Raw genomic sequence first — 24,062 nt, 5'->3', positions numbered from 1 at the left:
CTTCACACCATGCATAATTTAAAAAGAGCAGCTCTGTTTTCTGGGCTAAAAATAAGGCCACTCCAAAAACACAAATAAAAATACCCAAAGATGTGACTTGTGTGTGTCAGAAATAACCCAGTTCATTCCTTTTAGAATCCATTTATCAGCTCTACAGCGGTGTGTGTTTCAGTCAAGATATACAGTATGTCTTTAATTCTTAATCTCATTTTTGTATGTTTAGGTTTGTTAATGTAACCTTAGTATGGGAAACAATAACCTGTCTTCATTTGTTCTCGCTGTGCTTTACTATGATCATATAATAATAGAAATATCCCTTATAGACATTAAATTATAATATTACATTTATTTAAGAAATTATTCTTGTTTTTTTTTACATTTTCAAGTTCACATAAAATGAGCTAGACATGATTAGTAATGTTAATGAAAAGCTGAGTGTTTGGCATAATAGTGAGCCTGTATTAACATTGTTTTACTTCTTTCGTATTTTTCTTTTAACACCTGCACAACATAAGTGATATTTCCTACCATTCCTCAGTAACTGTAATACATTATTGCTTTAGATATGTCTGATTGAGAAACACTAGCTCAATGACATGTTTTCTGTGCAGACATATTTATACTGTATATCAACAGGAACAGTGCAATGCTACAGACTAATAACTGGAAATTTTTAACACTTGAACATTACATACAGGATAAAATCTTATAGATCATTCTGAGACAGGGTGAATGCACTGAGGAAGTTGTGAATTTGTGAAATTGCTATTGTGAAAGGCTTACACTCGCTTTACGTGTTAGAACACAGGAAAATTAAGTAAGGTTATAATCAAGGGCAATTTAGCTCATCATGCTTTTTTAGGTGCTAGTAGATAATTCACGAACTCCATCAAGCTGTTTCTTAAAATATCATAGAGTCACATTCTACAATTTGGCTACGAAGTTGTTTACAGACTCAGAAAACTCTATTTTCTGCTCCAAGATGTAATTTCTATTTGTGTCTCTGGCTTGTTGTGTTGTTTAGACATCTTTAGAAATGTCCACTGATTTACATTACAGGGTTCTGAATACCTGAATCAGCATGAATAATTACAAGAATAATTACAATTCCACTTATTCTTTATTAAGTGGGAAAAGAAAGAACCGGAAAGGTCTCAAGGAAAGCGTGACAGTAAGATGTGCTGGCTAACTTCGCTGGAATCTGCATGACAGATCAGCAAACCACACCTCCTCCTTTACAGCTCCATCCATTCTTCTTACCAGAGGCTCTGTCCTTTCTATCTAAAGCAGGATCACGGCATCTTAGCATTCTTGCATGAACATTTCTCTTTTATCACAAGAAAATGAACAAATCCTCTTTACCATCCTCTGAGGTCTGGCAATGTGCAGCACTCCTCCGGCTTTGGAGGAATGAAGAGGAAAGCGCTGTTTGAATGATAAAACCTTGCCTGGCACATGATATTAAGCTGTTAGGTTGAAAAACACACTTAAACAGTGAAAACAATTCAAAAAGGAATTTACAGAAAGACAGATTTAAATCAGTAAAGTACGTACAGTGAATGTAATGGCTTGGGTATTTTTTGGCCAAATATAGATTTTACCTTAGACTGATAACATTAATTCTGCCGGAAAAAGGCATGACAAACTCTCTTTGACCACAACAAGTTAATTCTGGATGTAGGTCATTGGCATGACAGAAAATGTAGGTCATGTTTCACAAGAAAGCCCAGTACACGATAACCTGATGCGAGACACCAGATATTCTTCAAACTGATTTGCTGTCTTTACTGTGTTTGAACCATAAGCCCAGTTTTCCACTGTTCTCTAGCTTTCTGGTCTGGTAGGTAAATCATTTTCCTCTGTACAGTGTGATCAACTTTTTAGCTTAATAAAAAGAGTGCATAAATGAATCAAGGGAAACCCCAAAACACATCAACTACGGTATCAAAACGTGATTTCATTTCAAAATGTCAGCCACTTACTTATAGTAAATCTACAATTTTCTTTGAGATAAGCAAGTCAAATAATCATTAGTCTTAATGGTGTTTTAAGCAGAAATCCGGAAAGAGGCCAAATTTTTCATCTCGCCCTCTTCCGCTCTCCTACGCATAAATCTCTCTCCTGCTGAGCACCCTCCCTTCACCCCAGCTTCACCCTTGTAGCAGCTCCCTTGCTTATTCCTCATGCAGGGGCGGATCCTGTCAGTCTCGTCCTCACAGGCAAGCTGCCATTCCCCTCAGTCAGGCGAGTGAAGCCAAATAAACGGTCAATACATTTTGTTGCAACATCGAGTTAGGATTTGGCCAAACTATTGAAATGCTGTTTAAATGTTTTTGTGATGTGCCAAAGAGACCAACCTCTTAGCACTTTCATAAAAACATGTCACACACCACTTGGTATCTATTACCATCGGATTTTAACCTTATAAACCAAATATACTTTTTCGTGACAAAAATCTACACAGGTGACATTTGTATCAAACTGACATGAATTCTCTCTAGTACTTAGAAAATGAAGATGAGAAAAAATCATCCTAATGCCAGGTAGGATAAAAAACAGGACAGGAGCTTCTCTGTGACTATACTCACCTACAGTATGCTTAACACCAAAGTAAAAGAAATACATGTTTTTCTCTGGGAGTAGGAGTGTATGAGGTGAAGTAAATCTTCCTTCCTACCATTACAAAAAATATAATAATTTTCTACTGCAGCATCAATGTTTTTAATACACGTTTTCAGTGGCAGCATTAAACCCGATCTGCCTGTCAGAAACCAGGAGTGCACCAACAGTGATGAGGAGATCCTGAGCTCTGAATTAATAGAGCCAAATATTGCTCTATATTGCAGAGATCTGCATGGAGTACTAACACACAGAAGACATGATGGATGGATGGATTGATCGTTTCCTTTTTTAAATTATATAATCTTAGCATGCCCAAAGGGGTTGGGCAGCCAGTTGACCTTGGAGCCCTAGAGGTTTCTTCTCTCCTTACTAAGGAGTTTTTGGTTCCTCTCCTCCATTGTCTTCTGGTCTTCTGTTCTGTATTGACAAAATGTATAATCAATTGTATTGTTAAACGCTTTGGGGCAACCTTGCTGTGAAAGGCACTATATAAAAATAAATTGATTTGAATTTAATTGAATTGACCATATTTACCATACATGTGCAGTCTTCTGAAGCTAAACCTTCAGCATAGACTGTCATATCTCATATTCAACATCAAGCTTTTGTACAGCACTAGAAATGCTAAATGCCAGGAAGGATCAGATTTCTGTCTTATTTGGTATTGTCTTAAGATGTCTTTTTTTAATGCTTCTTGGAATCACACAGTGTCTGACTTTGAGGAAAAAAAGCTAGCAATTTGTGAATCACGGCATCCAAAGGATCCTGATCATTTTTGTCAGTTTTTTTAACTTTAACTTGCTTTTGAAGGATTGAATTATGTATAAGAAAATGTTGGCGTTCTGCATCTTATTTATTTTCAACTTCTTTCAAGTCAACACTCTGGTGATATGAAGGTAATTCTTTGCTTGCTGAAGTGGATTATATAAGAAATTGAATAGACCTACCTTTTCTGCATTACTTTGCAATCCCTTTGCAATCCCAGACTCTTTCAATTAGTTTCCACCTTAGAAATCTTCAGATCCTGCTTTGGAGTTCCGCTGTGCAACTAGACACGTCTCTGTCTAAAGAATCTAGCAGCACTGTTGCACTTGTGATGCATTATGTATGTTTCACTGTACATTTGATGATGAAAAGATATCAATATCAAACTAGAAAGAGACAAGCCAAGTGCATTTTTCATTTGCCCTGAAAATCTTTGTTTCTACGTTTTAGAAGGTATTACTAAAACATAAAACCAAACCTATTAATACTGTATGTTATGGGCTGCAAAAAACTACAGTAAAAAGGTGTCCTTGTCATGTGCCTCCTTACAATGATATTCATATCCCAAGTTCCTTCACCTCACTAATTAAATAACTGAATGACTCAGAGACTGATTGTATAATATCAGAAAGTAACGAAATCTTTCATACAATAACATGTGAGTATTTTGTTCTCATGCTTTTATGTGGTATTAAAATATACTTTTCTTGGGATACATTTGACCATTTCAGATGGGTATAAACTTTTCCTCAGTTAAATACATGACAGCCATTATGTATTATTCCATGTTCTGACTGTGTGCCATTTTCAGTGCATTAACAAAGTGTTAGTGCAAGAGATCTGAATTAATCTGCCCCAACATTCATATTTAATGTCCAAGAAAGGCTATGGACTCTTGCCACCAACCATTCTTGGTTTAGATGATACACATTAGAACTGAAATGTGTGGATAAAATCAAAGATTGTGTTTTGTAACCAAAGATAAGTTTCATGAACATAAAAAAGCCTGAAAGCCTCTAAAGGATCCCAAAAAACTTGATCTTGTCTATGTAAAAGAATAACTGATAGCTTCAGTTAAGGAATATGTAAAGTAATACAGTATACAGTATGGCACTGTAACACACGCTGCACCCAAAATTGATTTTTCTCTGCAGAAGCAAACTTACTAACGCTCCTGGACATTACTGGACTAGTATTGAGCCACCAGAACTTTTTCCATTCAGCATGTCCCTGTGCAGAATCCATTCGATTATACCGAACATCAAGTGCCCTCTCTGTAAAGGGATTCAATGGCACATATCTGCTGCCTCCAAAAACTGCGGCAGGCATCGGAAGGCTCATCATTGGGACAGTACAGTACATGTGCCCATGTGGAAAGGGCTTTGAGAGATTTCCTTCGCCTTTCACAGCAGCGACTCATTATTTACAATCTTGGATCTGGCTGCAAAAAGCACATTTTCTCCCTTACCTCTATAATTGGCCAAACAAGCAAAATGTCCAGTGTGTTTTATCTATTTCCCACATGGCAAAGCCATGGAAAATGTACTGCAAGAGCAAGCTATTTACACATAATGAAAACACTAAACAGCACTTAGAACCAATCACCATGGGGTTATTTAGTAGGCAGCAAACACACAAACCACAGTTCGATACAGGATAACCCCTCCTGATGGTCTTTGTCATTATACACCAAACATTCAGAAAATGTTGTCATTGGCGATGTTTGGCTTCGAAAAGATTAGGAGGAAGGAGCAGTCTTCCATCAGTTAAAATTTTTTAAAATCACTTATCAAAAAGGGTTTTGTAGAAAAACTGCAGAATATAAAAGGTCAGTACAGTATTGTACAATTTTTGTACAAGTCACGTTTGAAATGCCTGTGCATTCTGTAAACATGTTAGTGGGTCTCTGGCATTAGCTTGGAGGACAGTGCACATACAGTGGGTTTATATGGTGAAAGAAAAAGAGCTTGCTGTATAATACTAAGTCACCTTTAGACCCAAAGTACATATTTGTGCTTTTAAGGGACCAGACAGCTAGGATTTAAGAAGAAATCAAGCTAATCAAATCTATGTAAATATTGTATGGCAGCAGAACTTGCAAGCAATTCCTGACAATCATTCTAATTTCTGCTCATTGATGTGGCTGTATTACCCCTTCATGTGCTTTTAGCTGCAAGGGGGAGGATGGGGGGGGGTATTCTGGGTGCAAACACAACTCAATAATTCATTAGGACATGTACATGAAAGTGTAACTAGTGTATAATATGTTTTTTTTTTTACATTGACAGTATCATTTATTACTTTTGTTTAAAAAACAGCTTAATATATGAACATTGTTGGAATGCATTCCTTCTCTCAAATGCATATCTGTTTGATTGCACTTTTTCTGAAATAGTATAAATTGTTTACATTTTTTCCCATGAATTTAATGTTTAAAACTACTTTTGGTGTACAAGCTGTGAAAAGTAACACACTCCAGGAAGACAAGGCAACTACTTCAAATAACATTTTGTGCATTTTCACAAGGCGTGTGCCACATCTGTAAGCTTTATTTTTATTTTGGTGAGGTTAACAGAAAACATAACACGTTTTCCTCTTTAAAAAATAACAAATATTTTATACGCTATGAATTTACTATGTACAACTTAATACTTTAGGGTATTTTTCCTTTTGCACAGCAAAGATATAACATATGTTTATAAGAACATTTATGAGGAGGACAACACAATGTACATATACTAACACTCAAGAATTCCACCAACAGTGCAACAAAAAAATAATAATACAAACGGAATGTCCTGAATGGTGAACGTAGTAGTTAACTTCCCCATTAAAGGATCAGTTGAGAATTATATTTAGTAACTGCGAGTTTTTTTTCCCCAAGACAGTTATTTAAGGAATTTGGCATTTGTTCAAGGGAAACAGGTCTAGGTAAACAGATGCAGATTAAATACAATTCATCTTGCAGCGAACAGAGACCGGAGTAATGTTTACAAAATTACCCAGAACAACATGGGTCCGCACTTCGTGTCATCTGTACGGTTTAAGCTTCTAAAGTCTCTTACGAGCCCATACTATATTTCTTTTAATCAGTCTCACGAATTGCTGTAGTGTTTCGTGCAAATCATCACACATACCTTTCCTTTTTTTCTTTCAACTATCCTTTCAAGTCGACTGGATGAAGAGGCACAATGCTACAGGTATACCCCCGTTTGAAGGACAGCACAGAAGCAAAATAAAATATAATGGTCTGTAGTGGAGACACTTCTGTTAGTTAGGAAAAGGAATAAGAGTCAGTCACCCAATCTCCTGCGCTTTGACTTCCTCGAAGCCGTTGGAAATAGAGTTGGGTTCTTGGTTACTTTCTATCGAAGACTCGCTCCCCGTGCTTTCGCCGGAGAGCAACCTAGTCACCCGCAGGTCGGCTTTCAGGGTCTGAACATCGTTTCCGATGCACATTTCCCCAAGGTCGTTGATAATTTGGGAAAGTTCTTGTTTGCCGCTGCCCAAGCAATCGTCGTCCGTGTCGAGAATGTCCTCGCACTCGAAGTGCATGGCTTTCTCCTCCTCTTCCTCCCCCAACAGGTCCTCCGTGATGGACCCCAGTTTCGGTGCGCTCCGACTGCGCTCCACCGGGGGCTTGTAATAACACTGTCCGTTCAAGAGCTTTCTCAGAGGCACCAAAGGAATCGTTTGCTCGCCTATGAGCTGCTGCTGCTGGTGTCGCGCATCGTCCCGTCGCTTCAGCCTTTTGAACTCGGCCAGCGCTGTCGCCGAGGTCTGGTACAGCAAAAGCGCCATCGCTTTCGCCTTTTCGGGCTTGGAGACCAGCACTGCGTGGCACCTGAGCATCACCGCTTTGTGTTTCATTTCGTGCCTATAGATCCAAGCGAAAATCTTGGGTAGCCTAGGGTCGGCCACACAGTAGGTTATCCGGTGCAGCAAATACAAGTGTCCCGGTCTCCTTGCCTTGTCGTCCACATGCACCATTCGGATGCCTTGCGAGCTGATGGTGAGCTTCATCTTGGTACCGTTTTTGCCCATCTCGCTTTTGGTCCAGATCTTGCCGACTGCCACATCTGTGCACCCATCTCCTTTCGACTGTATGGTGGTGGCGTTCCCCAAATAAAGCACAGTGTAAGTGGGGTCCTCGCTAGTAATTTTAACTTTTTTCCTCTTTGATTTGAACATGCTCCCAACTCTGTTCAGTGCACTCTCCGGGCAGGATTTGGCGAAGGACGTAAGAGCAGAATAGTTCAGACTCACGGCATAGCCTTTTTGCTTCGACTGCTTATCTTCCTCAATCAAGTCGAATTTGTTCTTCTTCCAAGGCAGCATTATATGGCTGAATGTCGTAAACCGCTACAAAGACAACTGTAAACTCGTTTATTGCACCTACGATTTATCGTTATCCTGTCTTGTGTCATTTACTTATGAGTTAGTGCCGTGGCAAAAGCTATTTTTTCATCCGTGTTGTTCAGAAAGATCGCAAATAATTGCTCCTCTCTCTCACTCTTCTGCCACTCTCCGAGTTTATCTGTGTACGTTCATGGTAATCAGAATGAGATCAGCTGTAAATATACACTGGGTTGAACCATTTTTCTGAAAAGTGCAGGGGAGACGAAGGACGGATAAACTCCTACCCAGAGAACTGAAGCACTTTCTCTTAAAGGGGTAGCTGTATTTCACTAACAACGGTGTTCTGGTTAACATGGTTAACATACGGCAGTGTTTCTCAGCAAACAAGGCATTACATTTATGTTCTATAGCATTTCGATTGGTTTTCATGTAAGGAAAAACGTAGAGAAATTAGACAAAGGAAGATGTGCAATAACCTAATTTCTTAAAAGAAAACGTCAGATAAAAATAGGCGTAACAAATCAATTAACGGATTGCGAAATATTGTATATTCCCACACAGACGGAATTAAAAGTAATAAAACTATAGCACATAACATAGGACAACACATGCCAGTCTGCAATATAACATGTTAAAATGTGTGAGATTAAGTGTTTGTATTAAATATAGTTTGGGGGTAATGAGTTGATTTTAAAAATCAAAAAGGTCTAAAAAACATCACATAGTCGTAAACTGTTTCTTTTTACCAACGATTGTATTACTTTAAATCTTTTTATGATGTTTAATCATACTTGATTTGGGTTTAAACACATGATATCGACAATTTTTTGCAAAATTGTTAAATACCGCCACCTGTTGGAAAGACTATTACAAGAAAAGCTGAATGCAAGTCAGGGTTGGCTTAATGGCTTTAAACCGGTGTCACACAAAAACCCATTGATTTAGGAAAAAATGAATTATATCATAACATTTATTTAAAACAACAACGCACACTTCGAAAGCTTTTAAAATGCAAACTGTAAACGTCTCGGATTCCTTTAATGTGTTATTTGGCACACATTTAGTCCTGATCTGAGGATGGACATTTCTAATGGATCTGTCTCCATTTCTGATTTTACAAAAAGATTCTCTCACACATAACTTAAAAAAAAATTGCGGAGATCAAGAACGGGAAACATGTTTTACACCAGAAATCACTGCAACTTCCTGTGTAAATGCTGACAAAGAAAGCTTTTAAGTTCTGATGACCACATCAGGGCAGTTAACACACGAGTAAACATGTATAAGCATGCATATTTCTTGCATGTTTATAATAGTCTAATAATTTAATAAATCTCTGAAAGTATTTCCTTTCCACTTGAAATAGCGTTTTGACTTATGTTTTAGATGGCCCCAGGTACAAACAAACTACACTGTACCTCTGCATGTTTGGAAGATACCTGCCACTATTGTTCTCTGCTTTAATCTTCAGCAAGCACTAGGGAAAGAGATCAAATTTCTTAACAACTGGCATCGCAAGAACTGCAGTCTGAAAGTAACAGCCCAGACAGGCAGCCGTATCATTTTCATAGGAAACACATGTGTGACATAACAAGGGACCTTGCGATTTCTGCTCAGGGCAACTCAGGGAACTCACCCGTGGCATAAGAAGATTTAATCTAATTGTAGAAGACTTAAACTAGAGCATGACCTGGGCTGCAGGCTGTTGTCTTTAACCTTCAAGACACATCGTTTAGTTTTTTAAACGATTCACTCTAAATATTGACAGTAAGTCTTATTAGAGATAGGTGCATTCAAAATACATAAACTGTACCTATTGCAAACATGACATATGCATTGTACGCTAAATAGGATATTTTTAAATGTTTCACTTGTCGAATCCGAAATTCTGGTATTGCAGTGGCACAGAGAAGTACAGTTCACAGAGAAGCCCCATACACCATGACGAATGTGTTTGACAAGTGCTTGTCATGGATTCATTGGCAGACACATTGATTTCTGGAAGAGCATTTATGGATTTGAAAAGGATATGCAGATGACGAACAGCGTACTAGCACTGATGCATATCAGTGGATGGGGAATCAAAAAAACAGAAGCGGAAATTAGACAAACTGCTACTTGTGATACTCATTTCCTTATAAAAATACATTGTAATAATACCCAGCAGAGATGTTAGTGATTGTCTTGCCCTCAAGGTCTGATTCCATCCTTACAGCCTAAGCAAATAAAATATTAATCAGGTCCAACCTTATTTGTGACTTAATATTTGTATAATATTTGAACCACCCAACCCTTGCTTATTCAGTGTTAAAATCACACAAATGGTGTGACCTGGCTAAGACCAAAAAATATGAACCCTTTTATTCTGGTGCTGTTATGGGATTCCTCACCATTTCTCATTAAGTAGGCCACAAACACAGGAAAATGTTTTTTCTTTTCTTTTTTCCACTAAGGTGCATCCTTCCTCTACCACGCAGACTTGTTTACTAAAAATTGTTTCCGAGCCGGCCTCTAGAAGTGACTGATATGGAAAGTGGGGGAGGGAGTGTGATATATTTTAAACTGACACACTGACAAATATCGGATGTAGGCATTATCTTTTTGTCTAGATTTTACACAGGACTGGCTGCAAAATAAACTATCTGCATGATCTGTGAAATGTGTGACATTCATCTGACAATGTCAGTTTCAGAAATGAGTCGTTTTGTTTTGCAGTGCCTTTTCCGGGACTAGGTTTGTCCTTTCAATAAAAGGTTTATCTTTAGCAGGTGTGTAGGATCACAAGTTTCAAATAAAGTGTCAGGCTCTTACAAATGCACAATGAAATTACCGGGAATCTCACATATTTCTTTGCTGCAGTTATTCCGTAAACTCAAACGATACTAAATAAAATGTCATTTGCAATACGTCCTGTATTGTAAGGGATTACAAGAGAGAGCTACTTGTAAAACATACACACAAAGTATGTGTGCATCCTAGCTTTTTTCGGTCTTAAAGAAAATGCCACACCAAAAAATGGAGCAAAGAGTAGGTTTTACTACTTTGGATGGTAGAGGATAGTACCATATCTTTGTATTTTTCTTTTAGAACTTGAACTTGGATCTAACATTTTTATAGACAGAGAGTCCACACAACAATTTTGTTTTTTAAAAGCATGATAAGGTTTTGGCTAGCAAATGTACTTCATTAAACAGCTGCTGTCCTGTAGGTGGCCAGGGTATCAGAATTAATAGGATAACACAAATCCTTACTGCTTTGAACAACCATTGTCTCTCTAAATCAAGAGCCTTTATTTTCGAACAAGGCAATCCCAGGCATAAAACTCTTTATCTACTTTTTGAAGCATCTTGAGTATGGTGGCAGTAGCAAAAATGTTCATATAGAGCAGAGTGAAACTAAAGAGATCAGGGAAAGTATCTGAAATTATTTAGCCTTGTGTTTGCTATTACCTGTGCTTTACCTTTCACAACTTTGTGACCTAATTTTTAATTCACTTGAGTTATCTTTGCAATCTTGTACAACTGGTCTTGTCTTCGGTATTTACACAGAGCTCCCTCAAGAAATGGTGTAGACTGTTATCCTGGATTGCACAGTAACGTAAGGCCAACTACCTTTTAATTGTTTGATCCAAGAGGTTGAAAATAGTAACTGTCTATTTATACATCCTTGGATACATTTTCAGTAATCAGTAAATCCTATACAGGATTGTGGTGCGCCAGGAGCCTAATTCAGCAGGCAATGGGCACAGTATGTTAGTCCATCACAGGGTGCACAACAAACAAACGCACATGGAAAAATGTAGTCATGCCGGTTAACCTAGACATCATGTTTTTGAACTGTGGGATGAAACTAGTGAGAGCAATTTGCCAAAATCTACAAAATTACAGGGAGAACTTCAGAACCCAAGAGCCCATGGTGCCAGCCATCATAAATAATGCCACAAAATTGTTTTGCTTTTAAAATAATTAATCACTTCAAAACAATGGGTTGAAATTGAGGTCTACCTTTTCTCATCTATAAAGGCTAGGCACAGCAAATTTTAACACTATTGTTGAAATTGGGAACCAACTTTTATATATCGTGTTTTATTATTCTGTTGCATTCTTTATTGTACCGTAAATATCTGCTTATGTGAGTCCATATCCACGAAATTACAGCTGAATAAGGTTTCTATGTTATCCTCATAGCCCATTTTTAGAGTTTTTCTATGAAGATATAATTTCTGTAAAGTCTGTGAAGATAACATCTCTTGGGGAATTAACACTGAGAAGCCTGGTTTGGGAAGAATATAATTACAATTGTCTGTTTCTTTAAGAAATCTAAATTGAAATTTAAAAAACAAAATTTATAATGAAAAAAAAACAATCAAATAAATTGCTAAAATACATTTTATTCATGGCTTAACTGACCCACGACGTATCACAAATTTGAGTTTTCCCCGTTCTGTTTTAAATGTTTATTATTAAAATAGAGAATTTTTCCTTTGAAAACAAGTGCTATTCTTGAAATAACAGAATCGTTGCTTCGTAGCGTGATGAGCAAAAGATTTTCGCTTTAACGAGAAAGATAACTTACAGCCTGCACAATTGTACGACTAAAATTCCAGTATGTCACAACTACTGTATGAGCATTATAATGTGATTTGGGAACTATCACTCGCTGTCGCTGTTTTACACGAGCGTTTATTTGTAGGAAATCTGGAATGTACCAATACACTCAGAAGGCTACATTTGTTTAAATTTTTAAATATATTTTGCATTTATTATACGTTCTGATAATCCAAATGGTCTTTAAACATGCGATTTTTAGGTGATCATTTTTAATGTTTTATTTCATTTGTTTTTTCCCCCCATAAAGTTATAAGTTTACATTATTGTTCGAGAAAGTAGATTGTTCCAAGCCGTTTCCTTCCTGATGACAACAGTGCTCACATGGTCATTTTGGAAGGCGCTGTTGCTGCTGTGCTTGAAGAACTCCGGACTGGATCGTGTTCAGAAAATTGTTGTTTTTTTAAAAAAAGTTAATGTGAACTTGCGAAAATGGGAAAGAAGAAAACTGGCGGCGGAGGCGCTGGATTAGGCAGGGCTTTAATAAAGGAGAGGCAACTGGCAGGTCGGGGCAACAGAGCTGATTCCTGGGTACTCCACATTCATTATTAATAAATAACTCGAAGTGATTAAAAGTCCTTGACGAGCATAACAATCAGGAAAAAATACAAGTACTGCTTCTAATGGTTCATATAATTTTAGTTTTGTATGTGTACAATAGCATTTTAGAATGGTTTTTGTTAATTGTTTTCTGGAAATGGTGTTTGGTTCTGCATTTAAAGTGACTAGCAGGGTGACACTTGAAAAACGAAAAGACGGAGATGGCGATGGTGGAGATTTTCTTCCCTAAAACAGCTGTGTGAGGTGGTTTAGGATTCTGCAGTTGTAACTGGGAGACTGTGGGTTAAAATCAAAGGGGAGACACTGCAGGTGTGTTCCTGAGCAAAGGTACTTCACACACATCGTAAAATATCGAGCTGTATGAATGGGATGCTTCGGGTAAAAATGTCCAGAGAAAACAAATCATTTCAATTAGAAGAAACTGAAAGGTATCTTAGGGATTCTTGGAGTCTGGGAATTGCATTCGGTAATGTACGTACACTAGGAATTTTTAAAATAATTCGATGTTCTTGATGTCAAAAAATGTCAACAAAAGGCCCCACTCTGTGACTCAGCTTTGATTTCAACTTCAAGAAAGGAGGACGTACAGTACAGCCTCTGTTGGACATTTTTCCTCCTTTTAATGTGCTTCTTGGTTTAATAAAACAGTCAGATTTGTCTGAGCGGTGCGAGTAGCGAGGATCTGCGGTAACTATGCAGTGCATGATGGAAGAAGTGCTGTTTGTGTTAACGTAACAAGATCATATTGTTTCCTTTACAGCTCCACACCAGTGAACTGAACGATGGGTACGACTGGGGCCGTCTGAACCTGCAGTCAGTCACAGAGCAGAGCTCTCTGGATGAATTCTTAGCTACAGCTGAGCTAGCCGGAACAGAGTTTGTTGCAGGTAAAGAACGGACAATATTTTCTAGGGGGACACAAAACATGGTTTGATTATTTCAAATCCTAAAATCATAGTGAACTAAGTTGGTTTAAGTAGTTCAGGTGGGTAGCTGCGTCAGCATGCGTAGGCTGCAAAGGAACAAGTAATAGGTTTATTCCATGCTGAAAAGAGAAGAAGGAAAACACAACGTTTTGGCTGTGGAGCCTTCTTCAGGTGTGAGCCAAAGAAGGCTCCACAGCCGAAATGTTGTGTTTTCTTTCTTCTTTTTTCACCATGGAATAAACCTATTACTTGTTCCCTAGTTGGTTTAAGCTGCTTTTTAACAACTCTTATTAACGTGTCACGTCACTTTTGAAAGTGTGAGAAAGCTGGAGTGTTCATACTCCCCAAATTGTAGCCTATTATAGTCTGGTGAGCTCAGAGTAATGGACAATGATTTTATTGGCAGACTATAAGAGTGTGTTGTTTGCCTTCTGACATAATTGCTGTATCTTGGCTTTTCAGAAAAGCTCAACATCAAGTTTGTTCCTGCTGAAGCCAGAACAGGCTTACTGACACCAGAAGAGAGCAAGAGGATTAAAAAGCTTCATGAAGAGAACAAGCAGTTTCTCAGAATACCTCGCAGGTAAGTCAGCCACACTAGTTGACTGACACGAATGACTCTAAAGCATTCATTGTCTTTACAAATATATAGTTTTTATGGACTTCGGGAAGTCCTTTTTTGCACCTCATCTAGTGAATTAATTCATTGTCCTGCATTTAGACCAAAAGTGATACAGGTGTCTGTTGTTTTGCCCACTGTCAGGTCTCCGACTCATACATGTGAGCGTGGCCAAAGAAAACCTTCATAATGAACTATGTTATTCTCCACTGGTAAACTGGTTATAAGCATGCGTTTCTTGTCATAATGATAGAAATACTAAAAATAACCCTATTTTTAGTTAGCTTGACACTGAGATCTTCTAGTACTAACCGGTTGTTTCCTTCCTGTTTCAGACCACACTGGGATGAGAATACGACTGCAGAGGCTCTGCAGCAGGCAGAGAGAAACAACTTTCTAGAGTGGAGGCGGCAGCTGGCCCAGTGAGCACCTCCACACATCCGTGAATCTCGTCTAATACTGTTTAATGTTCAGTGGTTCCAGCATTCTTGCTTAGTGCTGTTAACTTTGTCTTTCATAAGGCAATTGCTTCACGTCTACTGAGTCCATTTTTGGAACATTGTATTTGATGATGATTCATGTCACTGTAACACACATATATCATTTTACCTTTTGTTAAAGGATTCTTCTTTTGTTTCTTTCAAAGGTTTTTTTTTTCAGGTTTCACAATTCAAAAAAAGAGTGCATAAGAAATTACGAGTAGAGAATGTGTCCTGCTAGTTTTATTTTTAGGCTTCAGAATGACCACTTTTTGTTGATTTAGAGGGAGGAATGGATCACTTCATTGTATTTGCCTGTTGGGCTTTGATGATTAGTTTGAACATGTTGTTTCGTTTCTGTCAATACCATGAAATATCTTTAACCCAGTATTACAGAATGCTGACATTTTCTTTTATTGGCTACTTATTTTAAGGCTAGAAGAGGAGCAGAAATTGATTCTTACTCCTTTTGAGCGGAATCTGGACTTCTGGCGCCAGCTATGGAGAGTGATTGAGAGAAGGTACAGTTAGTCTCACGTGGTGTATGTTTGCCCTTTCATCTGTATGGCTCTGGAGTATTAATGGACCACCTGAGTCTTACCTGCAAAATAAAAGAAAGTGTACTATGCTTTTCCTATGTAATAAAGCATTGCCAATTAATGTTTGAGGTATTTATTAATACCTAATTTTCAACAGAAAACTGTTTTTGTTTTCAGTAATGGAGAAACCCCAGAATTGTTCTTGTCTGGAAATAAATAAAAACATGTCTCAAAAATGCTCTACATTATGTGTACTGTATGTATTTTGGATATTAATTTATTTTGCATATCGATCAACCCTTTTATGTACATTTTTCTTTTTTGAAGATGTGTTTCACAAAGCAAATGTGTTTTTTGTATTTTTTGGTGGTTTTCCGAGCTCTGTGTTTTGATGTTTTTACCGATCGGCACGTGGCTTTGTTTTCCAGTGATGTTGTGGTTCAGATTGTTGATGCCCGAAACCCTTTGCTATTCCGATGCCTTGATCTGGTGAGTTCACAGAAATGTTGAATGATTTCATGTTCTCTACAGATCAAAATCATGAATAGAAATCGTGATAAATTGTAGTATTGTATCTTATGTTTTCATAATGTACAACAATTCGATGATTAGACTCACATAACCAACTCTTCTCTGAAAAGCTGTGACATTAGAATACAGTGAACTAAATGTACTAGATACAGCTGTTCTTTTTAATATTTATCGTTTGTAATCTTTTCATAATATGTTTTGCAAGCATCCAACTTTTTTTGAAAGATTGCTGCCAGTCTAACCTTCTTTTTCTTTTGTTGATTGATTGTTGATGTTGCTTAGAGCTGACCTCTTTATGCGCTGTCAAGCACAAAGACCGACATGGTTATTAGAACCATTCCGATTGCTTTGTAAACACTGTTTGTGTGTAGTCGTTATCTCCTCTTAAAGGCTCCAGCCATTGTGTCCCTGACACGGTGAGCAGGCAGGCGCTTCAATGTCACTCGGCTCTTGCAGGAAAGCTATGTGAAGGAGGTGTCGGGGGAGAAGGAGAACATGCTGCTGATTAACAAGGCGGACCTGCTGACTCGAGAGCAGCGCAGCGCCTGGGCCAGATACTTCGAGAGACAGGGAATCAGGGCCGTGTTCTGGTCCGCCCTGGCTGAGGGGGCCCGGCTAGACGCCGAAGAGAAGGTACCAGGCTCACAGCGGCTTGGCGTGTTTCTTTGGCCTTTTACACACAGAGGAGGAATTTGCAGAACGGTTGAGAGAGAGGGAACTTTCAATACAAGGAGTCTTCCTCTTTTAGCAAAGATCTTGCTACAATTATAATGAAACGAGTAACTTGCTAAAATATACCCTTTCTTTAATTTCTGAGACTGCCCGCAACGCCGACTGTTTAGTATTTGTTTTTAAGTCCTGTTGAGATTTATGGCAGGTGATAAAAAAATTGTTTTGGTTACACCATGCCCAAATCCCATTTACAGGGGGAACCGAACCAGGAAATCATTAAAGTACGCTAAGCCACAGTGCTTAATATTGCTCTAATTAAAATAAGGTTAGAAATTCTATGCTGTTAGTTTTACTCTGAAACGCCAAAGCACATCTGAGAGGTTTTTATTTTATATGTTAGAATATTATGCACACCCAGTGCGCTATAAATCTAGATTCATGTGCATTCCAAATCAACTGACAACGGACAGCTCAGGTACGAAGGACTTGGGTACAGCGCGTTTGATATTTCCTGTAGGGTGAGGAGCTTGATGGGCTCGAGGAAGAGCCAAGTGACGGCGAGGGAGGAGAGGTGGGTGAGGATGAAGCGGAGGAAGAGGAGGACGGGGAGACATTTGAGGACTGTGTGGAGGAAGGAGACTGGCAGACCTGCTCCGAAGACTCCGACTCCCCTGAGCAGGACAGCGAGACTGTGTCCTCCCACACTGAAACCTCTCAAAGGAAAGCAATCCAGAACTCCAGCCGTCTGCTGCGCAGAGACCAGCTGCTGGACATCTGTAAATCAACACACACTGGGACCAGCATCAAGGAGGGACAGATTACTGTGGGTTTGGTAAGTGTTTCTTGGAAAACTGCAGTTACATTTGTACGAAAAAAAATATAATGGTTACAAAAAGCCTTCCTAAATATTCTGTTTCCTTCAATAAAACATTTGCCAGACTGTTGCCTGTACTTGCAGTGACAGTCAGTAATAAATAGTCTGAGATGACGCATTGAGCATGCTTATCTATGAAAACAGCCCATAGTCAGTCCTCCTCTGGTTTTGGCAAAAGATTTCTAGGCCTGTTCTCTGTTCTTTTCTGTGAAAAAGGTGGGGTATCCTAATGTTGGGAAGAGTTCAACTATCAACACCATTCTCCGAAATAAGAAAGTTTCTGTTTCGGCCACTCCTGGACATACAAAGCACTTTCAGGTAATTACTGTGTTTCAGTTGTTTAAGGGTTTTATCTGGAAGATTAAACACTTTCATTATGCGTTCAATACGAATATCAGCCCTCTTTTGTGCCATTTTCTTGCGTTATTGATTTCTATTTAGCTTTATTATTACAAATGTTTATTAATGAAGATTAACTTAGGTTTAATAATACATATGGAAACATATAATGAGGTAAAGGCTACCGCTGATGAGGCAGTGATTGCTCTTCTGTTCCAGACTCTCTTTGTGGAGCCTGGCCTGTGTCTATGTGACTGCCCTGGGCTGGTCATGCCTTCTTTTGTGTCCACCAAAGCTGAGATGATATGTGCTGGGATCCTGCCCATTGACCAGATGAGAGACCATGTGCCACCCATCTCTTTGATATCCTTTCTGAGTGAAACACTGCAGTACAGTGCAGTAATACTGCCGTGGCGGAGATAATGTTAACTGTGTGACAGAACTCTCGGAACGGAATTTCTTGCAGCGATAGCTTTTCCGGGTACCCATTTTACTGTGGCATTTGGGCACACGTAGGACATGCTTTAGAAATAAAACATTGCTGGTTCGAGCCTAGGTCACGTCTCTCGCCGACTGTGTCTGGGATTCCCCAGGTAAGCGGCATGTGGGCTGCGACGGCTGTCATGGCTGCAGGTGAAAGGGAAACCCCTGCTACTTCCTGGGTGCCTGCGGGCTTGTGGTGATGACATGAAAGAGCAAACATCCCACATGTTGCCTGAAGCATGTCAAAAGTCAGTTAGCTTTCTATGCGTGCTTGGGTTGGAGGAGTCTGCCGGCACTTCTTTATTCCTGTATGTAAACACAACACGCAAAAAAAAAAGAACTTGCAGCACTAAATTTAATATAGCGCTGCTAGTGTTGTTTTAAAAGATGTTACCAAGTCGGCTTCAGTTTGCCCTCGCACTCCTTGCTACGTGTGCTCTTCCAGGAGGTGTTGTTTCTGTGTTCTCAAAGTCAGGAATCAGTTTGACAGGGGCAGTGTGTGTGTGCTGGAGGACCTTAACTGTTACAAGTGTGTCAGCATGTACCACGCCACGTCCTGGAGGCCACCTATGGGATCAACATCACCCTCCCTCAAGAGGGGGAAGACCCAGACCGCCCACCCACGGCTGAGGAGCTGCTGGTGGCTTATGGCTGTAAGATCCCGATTCTGTTGTATTTTGTAGGCTGGAAATGCTGTAAACCGATTGCTTTATCAAGGTTTTTCACTCCAAAATGGCTTTTCTCAAGTTGACCTTGTCTTTTATGATTGCTTTGTCTTGATTGACAAGAAATATTGGTCGATATTTTTCGGTGCATAATGTTTCTATGTAATAAAATGGACACTGTGCCTTAAAATTTGTTCCTTTGGAAGACTTAAAGATTACTTTGTGTTTCTTTAGTTTAAATGAGCACAAAGACTCTAGTATTTAAAATATTTTAAGGAGAAAAGTTACAAATACTAATAGTGTCTCTTACAATTAATATTTATTTTCCCTTTTGTGCCTTGTCAGATATGAGGGGGTTTATGACTGCTCATGGACAGCCAGACCAGCCCCGGTCAGCTCGATACATCCTAAAGGATTACGTCAATGTAAGTTACCCTTGTCTTGTAGGACACAAGTTTTACTCTTTATGCATGTATTTGTGTAGGTTGTATGCATTCTGAGCAGCAGAAATCCTGTTGAAGTGTAATGCCATAAAAGAAGCTTTAGCACCAGAAGGCAATATTTTCTCTTCAGCTGCCACATGAACATGTTTTCTTTGTAATTATCAGGGGAAGCTTTTGTATTGTCATCCTCCACCCCACATTGATGCCAGGGACTTTCAGCCTCAACACAACAAGTTTCAAAAGCAGGAAGCAGACAACAGTCAGAGCTCATCAAGGACAGGAAACAGACGGCAAAAAATCAAGCGAATTGAAAACGTGGTGGATAAAAACTTCTTCCATCAGGTGAGGTCTTGTTGTTTGTTCATCATGTTCCTGTCTTTACGAACATTGGAAACGTTTGCCGGAGGCTCTCAGTGGGTGGTGCTCTCGGCCCAGGTGTCACCTGTTCAAGTCTGGGTCATGCCACTGCCCGACTGTGACCGGTATTGTACAGTTGGCAGTGGGCGATTGGCACAGCACTGCTGGAATAGGGTGGGTAATGTTGGCAGGGTGACATAGCAACTCCAGTAACTTTCAGTCTTACAGTAACATCAGCGTTCCTTTGGCAGTCCTAGCTGCCCTTTGAGTCACTGTGCCAAAAGAAGACTGAGTTAAAGGCTCTGACTTTTCAAAGGTCCACTCCTGCAGGTCCTGTTTCTCCCTCTGCAGTGAGCTGAAACTTGAAAACAACAATTGTGGTGATTTCAAATTTGGAGGTATATAATAAAGTGAAAACCACAAATATATCTGTTATAAATGAGAGGAGCCTGTTCTGCAGTTCCTTCTTATTTGATTGGTAGCAGCTCATGGGTCCAAGAATTTCATCTTCCAGTCTGCATTGGCAGCGATTGGACTGAAGAAGCATCTTTTATTTTCAATTGCACACTTGCAAACTTTTTGCTTTTCTCTTTGGGTCTTTATTTCACTGAAGAACCACTTGGGGAAAAAAAAAGCTTTGTACTTCTGAAAACATCTTCTGGATGTTGCAATGCATCGACTTGAAATTGAGAAAGGTTTGTGACGTCTTGCAGGAGAACGTGCGTGCACTAACGAAAGGTGTCCGGACGGTGATGGGCTACAAACCTGGGAACATCTCGGCTGTGCCGGGATCTGCTGACAGCGCAGTGGGGAAACCCTGGAAGAAACACGGCAATAGAAACAAGAAAGAAAAGATTCGCAGACTCAACAAACACCTGGATGCCTGACCTTTCACTTCACCAGCTGTAGGACTGCTGAGCTCTGGGAATAGCAACAGGATTGTTATCCAGGGCTCTTAAGTCTGAAGTAATTTGTACAAAATGTTTATAAACTAACATGAATTATCCACCAAATAAAAGCAATAATATTCATCTTAGACCAAGTGCCATTAAATTGTTCTGGGGTGTTGTCAAGGGAAAGACGACCCACGAGCCATTAATGGTTTTAATCATTAATAATATTTTAAAGGCTATTGTATCAGTATGTGACAGAGCATAATCAAAGAACTGACTTTATACTAAGATATTTTTTAAATTTTCATTATAAAATATAATTATACATTTAATTTTGGAAAGAATCGACCCACCCTTGTTTCAATGCATTTTTGGGGGGTTTTTAAAGATAATGGACATTTGGTTCTGTCTTTAATCTCTTGGTTTGCTATAATTCTTGACTCGTATCAAGACAGTCACCATTACCCTACAGTATCGGAGCCCTGGATCACTTGTGAGTTCTGTTCTCATATCATCTCTGCTGAAAAATGTATTTTTGTAGCTATTTGAAGTACAATTGTATTTTGACTGACACCTAATCATAAAAAAATGTTAGTAATTAGGTCTTGCAGCAGTTAGATAGTTTGGATACACTTGGAATAACATTTATATTGGATAGCCTTATCATTATTGTAAGGGTAGATTTCAATGTTGCCTTTTTTTCAAAACGAGCTACTAGTGACCTCTAGTGGAGATTTTATGGACAACTTTGAATATAAACATGACCAGTTTACCATGAATTTTTAAACAATGTTAAAGGAATCCAGTACAATATGATCTTGTGTTTAATTATCTCCATGTAGGTTAAAATTCCTGCATGTCACTTTATTATTTATGTGCCTAAAGGCAACATTTTTAAAACATTATCTTCAATGCTTTGCTCATTGCACAGAATAAAGTTTACAAATACAACTTATAGCTACACAAGGTACAAACTGAACTACTGATAAAAAAGAGACATTCTGTTTTGTTCGATCTAATGTAAAATTCGGTTACATCAATTTTGTTTCAAAAGGTCATTTTTAGATCACTTTATAACACCTTGTGTGACATACCATCTCAAGGCACTGCATTAAAAACGAGGCAAAAACAACAGAGGCACATACAGTATGCACAAATGATAAGATACGATTTTATTGTCCCCTGAGGGAAATTTTTATGGACACCCAGCACTCCTGTACATTTAAATAGAATGCAAACAAAAAAAAGAAAAAAACATTATATTACAAAAAATAAGAAAAACATTGCACATCACTCAATTTCACATGTACAGTATAACACATAACAACATGTAACATTTATAACACATCACAAAACATATAGCACTCAAGTAGGTTGTAAGAGTCAAAATTGTGTTTATCCTTGACGTTTGCGTTGACAGCTTTAATGGATAGTGGAACAAAGGAATGTTTGTATCTGGAGTTCTGAATATAAATTAATAGAGTATACTTTAACAATTAAACTATGGTGAGTTTTAACACAGGACCTGAAAGTGTAGATTGACTGGCAAGTTCTAGTCTGGGCTGAGAAAGCATTCTACAGCCTCACAGCAAGAGAACAGACAAAACAGCTCACAGATGTAGTCAGGAACCAAATCCTTAAAGGTGAGCAGCAGTATTTTTTTATATATAAAATCCACAGAGAGCCAGTCAAGGAAGCTGAAAAAGGAGATATGTGATCCTGCACTTGAGTTTTTTAGTTAAATTTGAGCACCCGAGTGCTGAAGATATAGCAGCTTGTTAAGAATATATTTGAGTACACCCGCTAACACTTCATTATCAAGATCCAACATGGGAAAGGCAAAAGCATACATTAGCTTTTTCAGGATCAGGCTGGGAGAGACCCATGTTTGTTTTGCTTTGAAAGGGGAACTTAATTTAAAAAAATGAAATGTTTTACTATTCCATGTGAACCAGTTGAGAAATTCCCTTGACATACATTCTGCTGTTTCACTTCTAATTTAAAGTTTCTTTGTGTTGCTCTTAAAGCTGAAAATCAAAATAGAGCAAGGACACACGAGCGTGGAAAAACTCAAGAACAAACAAGCAGTTCTGTCATGATTCATTTAACACATTTATTTTATATATATCAGGAGATTTTTTAGGGTTTTGTAATATAGTTTCCCAGAGTTTTAAAAGATTTTGTGGGTAAGTGCAGTTACAGTAGGCACAAAATATCTAGGACTGCAAACTACCATGATAAGCTACAGGACATTGTAAAGGTGAAGTAAGAGATACTTGAGGCAGGTAAATAACTTTAGCAAAAATGTCTCAAATTTGGCTACTGTATAGAGGATTTGTAGGTTTTCTTAGTTTGGCTCAGAAAAATACATTTAATTAAAATAAATGAGGTTAATGTTGAATCAAGCAGGGGTTGCTTCTAAATGACCTTCTTGACAAGAGTGGGACTATTAGCAACTGTAAATGCATTGTTGGTGAAAATATGTTAGATGCTTAGCCACCTGTGGAATTAATGAGCTTTTATTTTGGCAGTACACCAAAAGGTCATATGGAGGAGATGGCTTAGTATAAAGAGTGAATCATGAGGTATTTTATATGCCTTATTGCTTCTTGCATATGTAACAGTATATGTAAGAAATAGCACTCGTGGAATAAATCCATGGACATAAACCAGTAACTACAGAGCTATATAGGAGTTTGTCTGTGAAGAGAAACTTAAGAAGCTTAATATTGGATTTCGTAGAAAAGTGCAGGTTTCTGAAAGTGCATGGAATGCACAGGTGATCAGATTTAACCCCTGTTGGTGTAATTCTCCTTTAACCATAGGACCTTGATATGTTGGAATATGTTACAATGAGTCTGTATTTTTGATGCAGGTAATGAATAGTTCTGTAGTTGGTCACTGTGGACCATTTAACAATGATGACATTGTTACACTAGAAGGACCCTTGTTTAATTAGCCAGGATTTTGGAGGCTGTGAATAACCTGTTCTTCTTGACTACAGTGTAATGTTGAGAGTATTACATTAAAAAACTTTTTTATGCAATACTGCATTCCTTTTTGTCTTTAATTTGAAAGAAGTATTAAAAGTAAGAGAGCTCTTTCTTCCCAATGGATATGTACTGTACACATAGGTTAGTTGCTAGCAACATTTATGCCATCCTTTCAAATGAAAAATGGAACAAAAGTTTTCATTCCATTTAAAATAAAATATTTCTTGGTGTTAAAGAATGTGCTTTTACAGGCGACCAAGATTCATGTTATAATGATATAAAAATAATTATATGAACCCACAATAAAAATTCTGAATTGTCAGTACTGTAGATGT

At 38.4% G+C, this 24,062-nt stretch overlaps 2 protein-coding genes across 2 annotated transcripts; one reads left to right on the top strand and one right to left on the bottom strand.

The window, feature by feature from the left end:
* Positions 1 to 5,883: 5,883 nt before the first annotated feature.
* Positions 5,884 to 7,936, bottom strand: fam43a (family with sequence similarity 43 member A). Its single transcript, XM_088913201.1, has one exon. The coding sequence runs from the start codon at positions 7,723 to 7,725 to the stop codon at positions 6,685 to 6,687; it is 1,041 nt and encodes a 346-aa protein (XP_088769327.1). The 5' UTR covers positions 7,726 to 7,936; the 3' UTR covers positions 5,884 to 6,684.
* Positions 7,937 to 12,659: 4,723 nt separating this feature from the next.
* On the top strand, positions 12,660 to 23,780 carry lsg1 (large 60S subunit nuclear export GTPase 1). The gene is made up of 14 exons (XM_088914854.1): positions 12,660 to 12,884; positions 13,675 to 13,801; positions 14,303 to 14,423; positions 14,795 to 14,881; positions 15,373 to 15,459; positions 15,906 to 15,966; positions 16,465 to 16,641; positions 17,198 to 17,512; positions 17,771 to 17,872; positions 18,113 to 18,256; positions 18,906 to 19,029; positions 19,387 to 19,466; positions 19,650 to 19,826; positions 20,555 to 23,780. Exons 1-14 carry the CDS (start codon positions 12,786 to 12,788, stop codon positions 20,726 to 20,728), a joined length of 1,875 nt encoding a protein of 624 aa, XP_088770980.1. The 5' UTR covers positions 12,660 to 12,785; the 3' UTR covers positions 20,729 to 23,780.
* The last annotated feature ends 282 nt before the right edge of the window (positions 23,781 to 24,062 follow it).

This window comes from Atractosteus spatula, chromosome 4, assembly GCF_055471065.1.
Source record: "Atractosteus spatula isolate fAtrSpa1 chromosome 4, fAtrSpa1.hap1, whole genome shotgun sequence".
Lineage (NCBI taxonomy): Eukaryota > Metazoa > Chordata > Actinopteri > Semionotiformes > Lepisosteidae > Atractosteus > Atractosteus spatula.
Note: the sequence above shows the minus strand (reverse complement) of the source record. Positions and strands in the feature narration are given on the sequence as shown.

Bases quoted from the DNA above. Each gene is read 5' to 3' on its own strand.
- lsg1 (XM_088914854.1), top strand. From the start codon at position 12,786: ATGGGAAAGAAGAAAACTGGCGGCGGAGGCGCTGGATTAGGCAGGGCT. The intron at 15,460-15,905 runs GTACAGTTAGTC...TTTGTTTTCCAG, and splicing joins TGGAGAGTGATTGAGAGAAG to TGATGTTGTGGTTCAGATTG. The intron at 15,967-16,464 runs GTGAGTTCACAG...CGGCTCTTGCAG, and splicing joins TATTCCGATGCCTTGATCTG to GAAAGCTATGTGAAGGAGGT.
- fam43a (XM_088913201.1), bottom strand. From the start codon at position 7,725: ATGCTGCCTTGGAAGAAGAACAAATTCGACTTGATTGAGGAAGATAAG.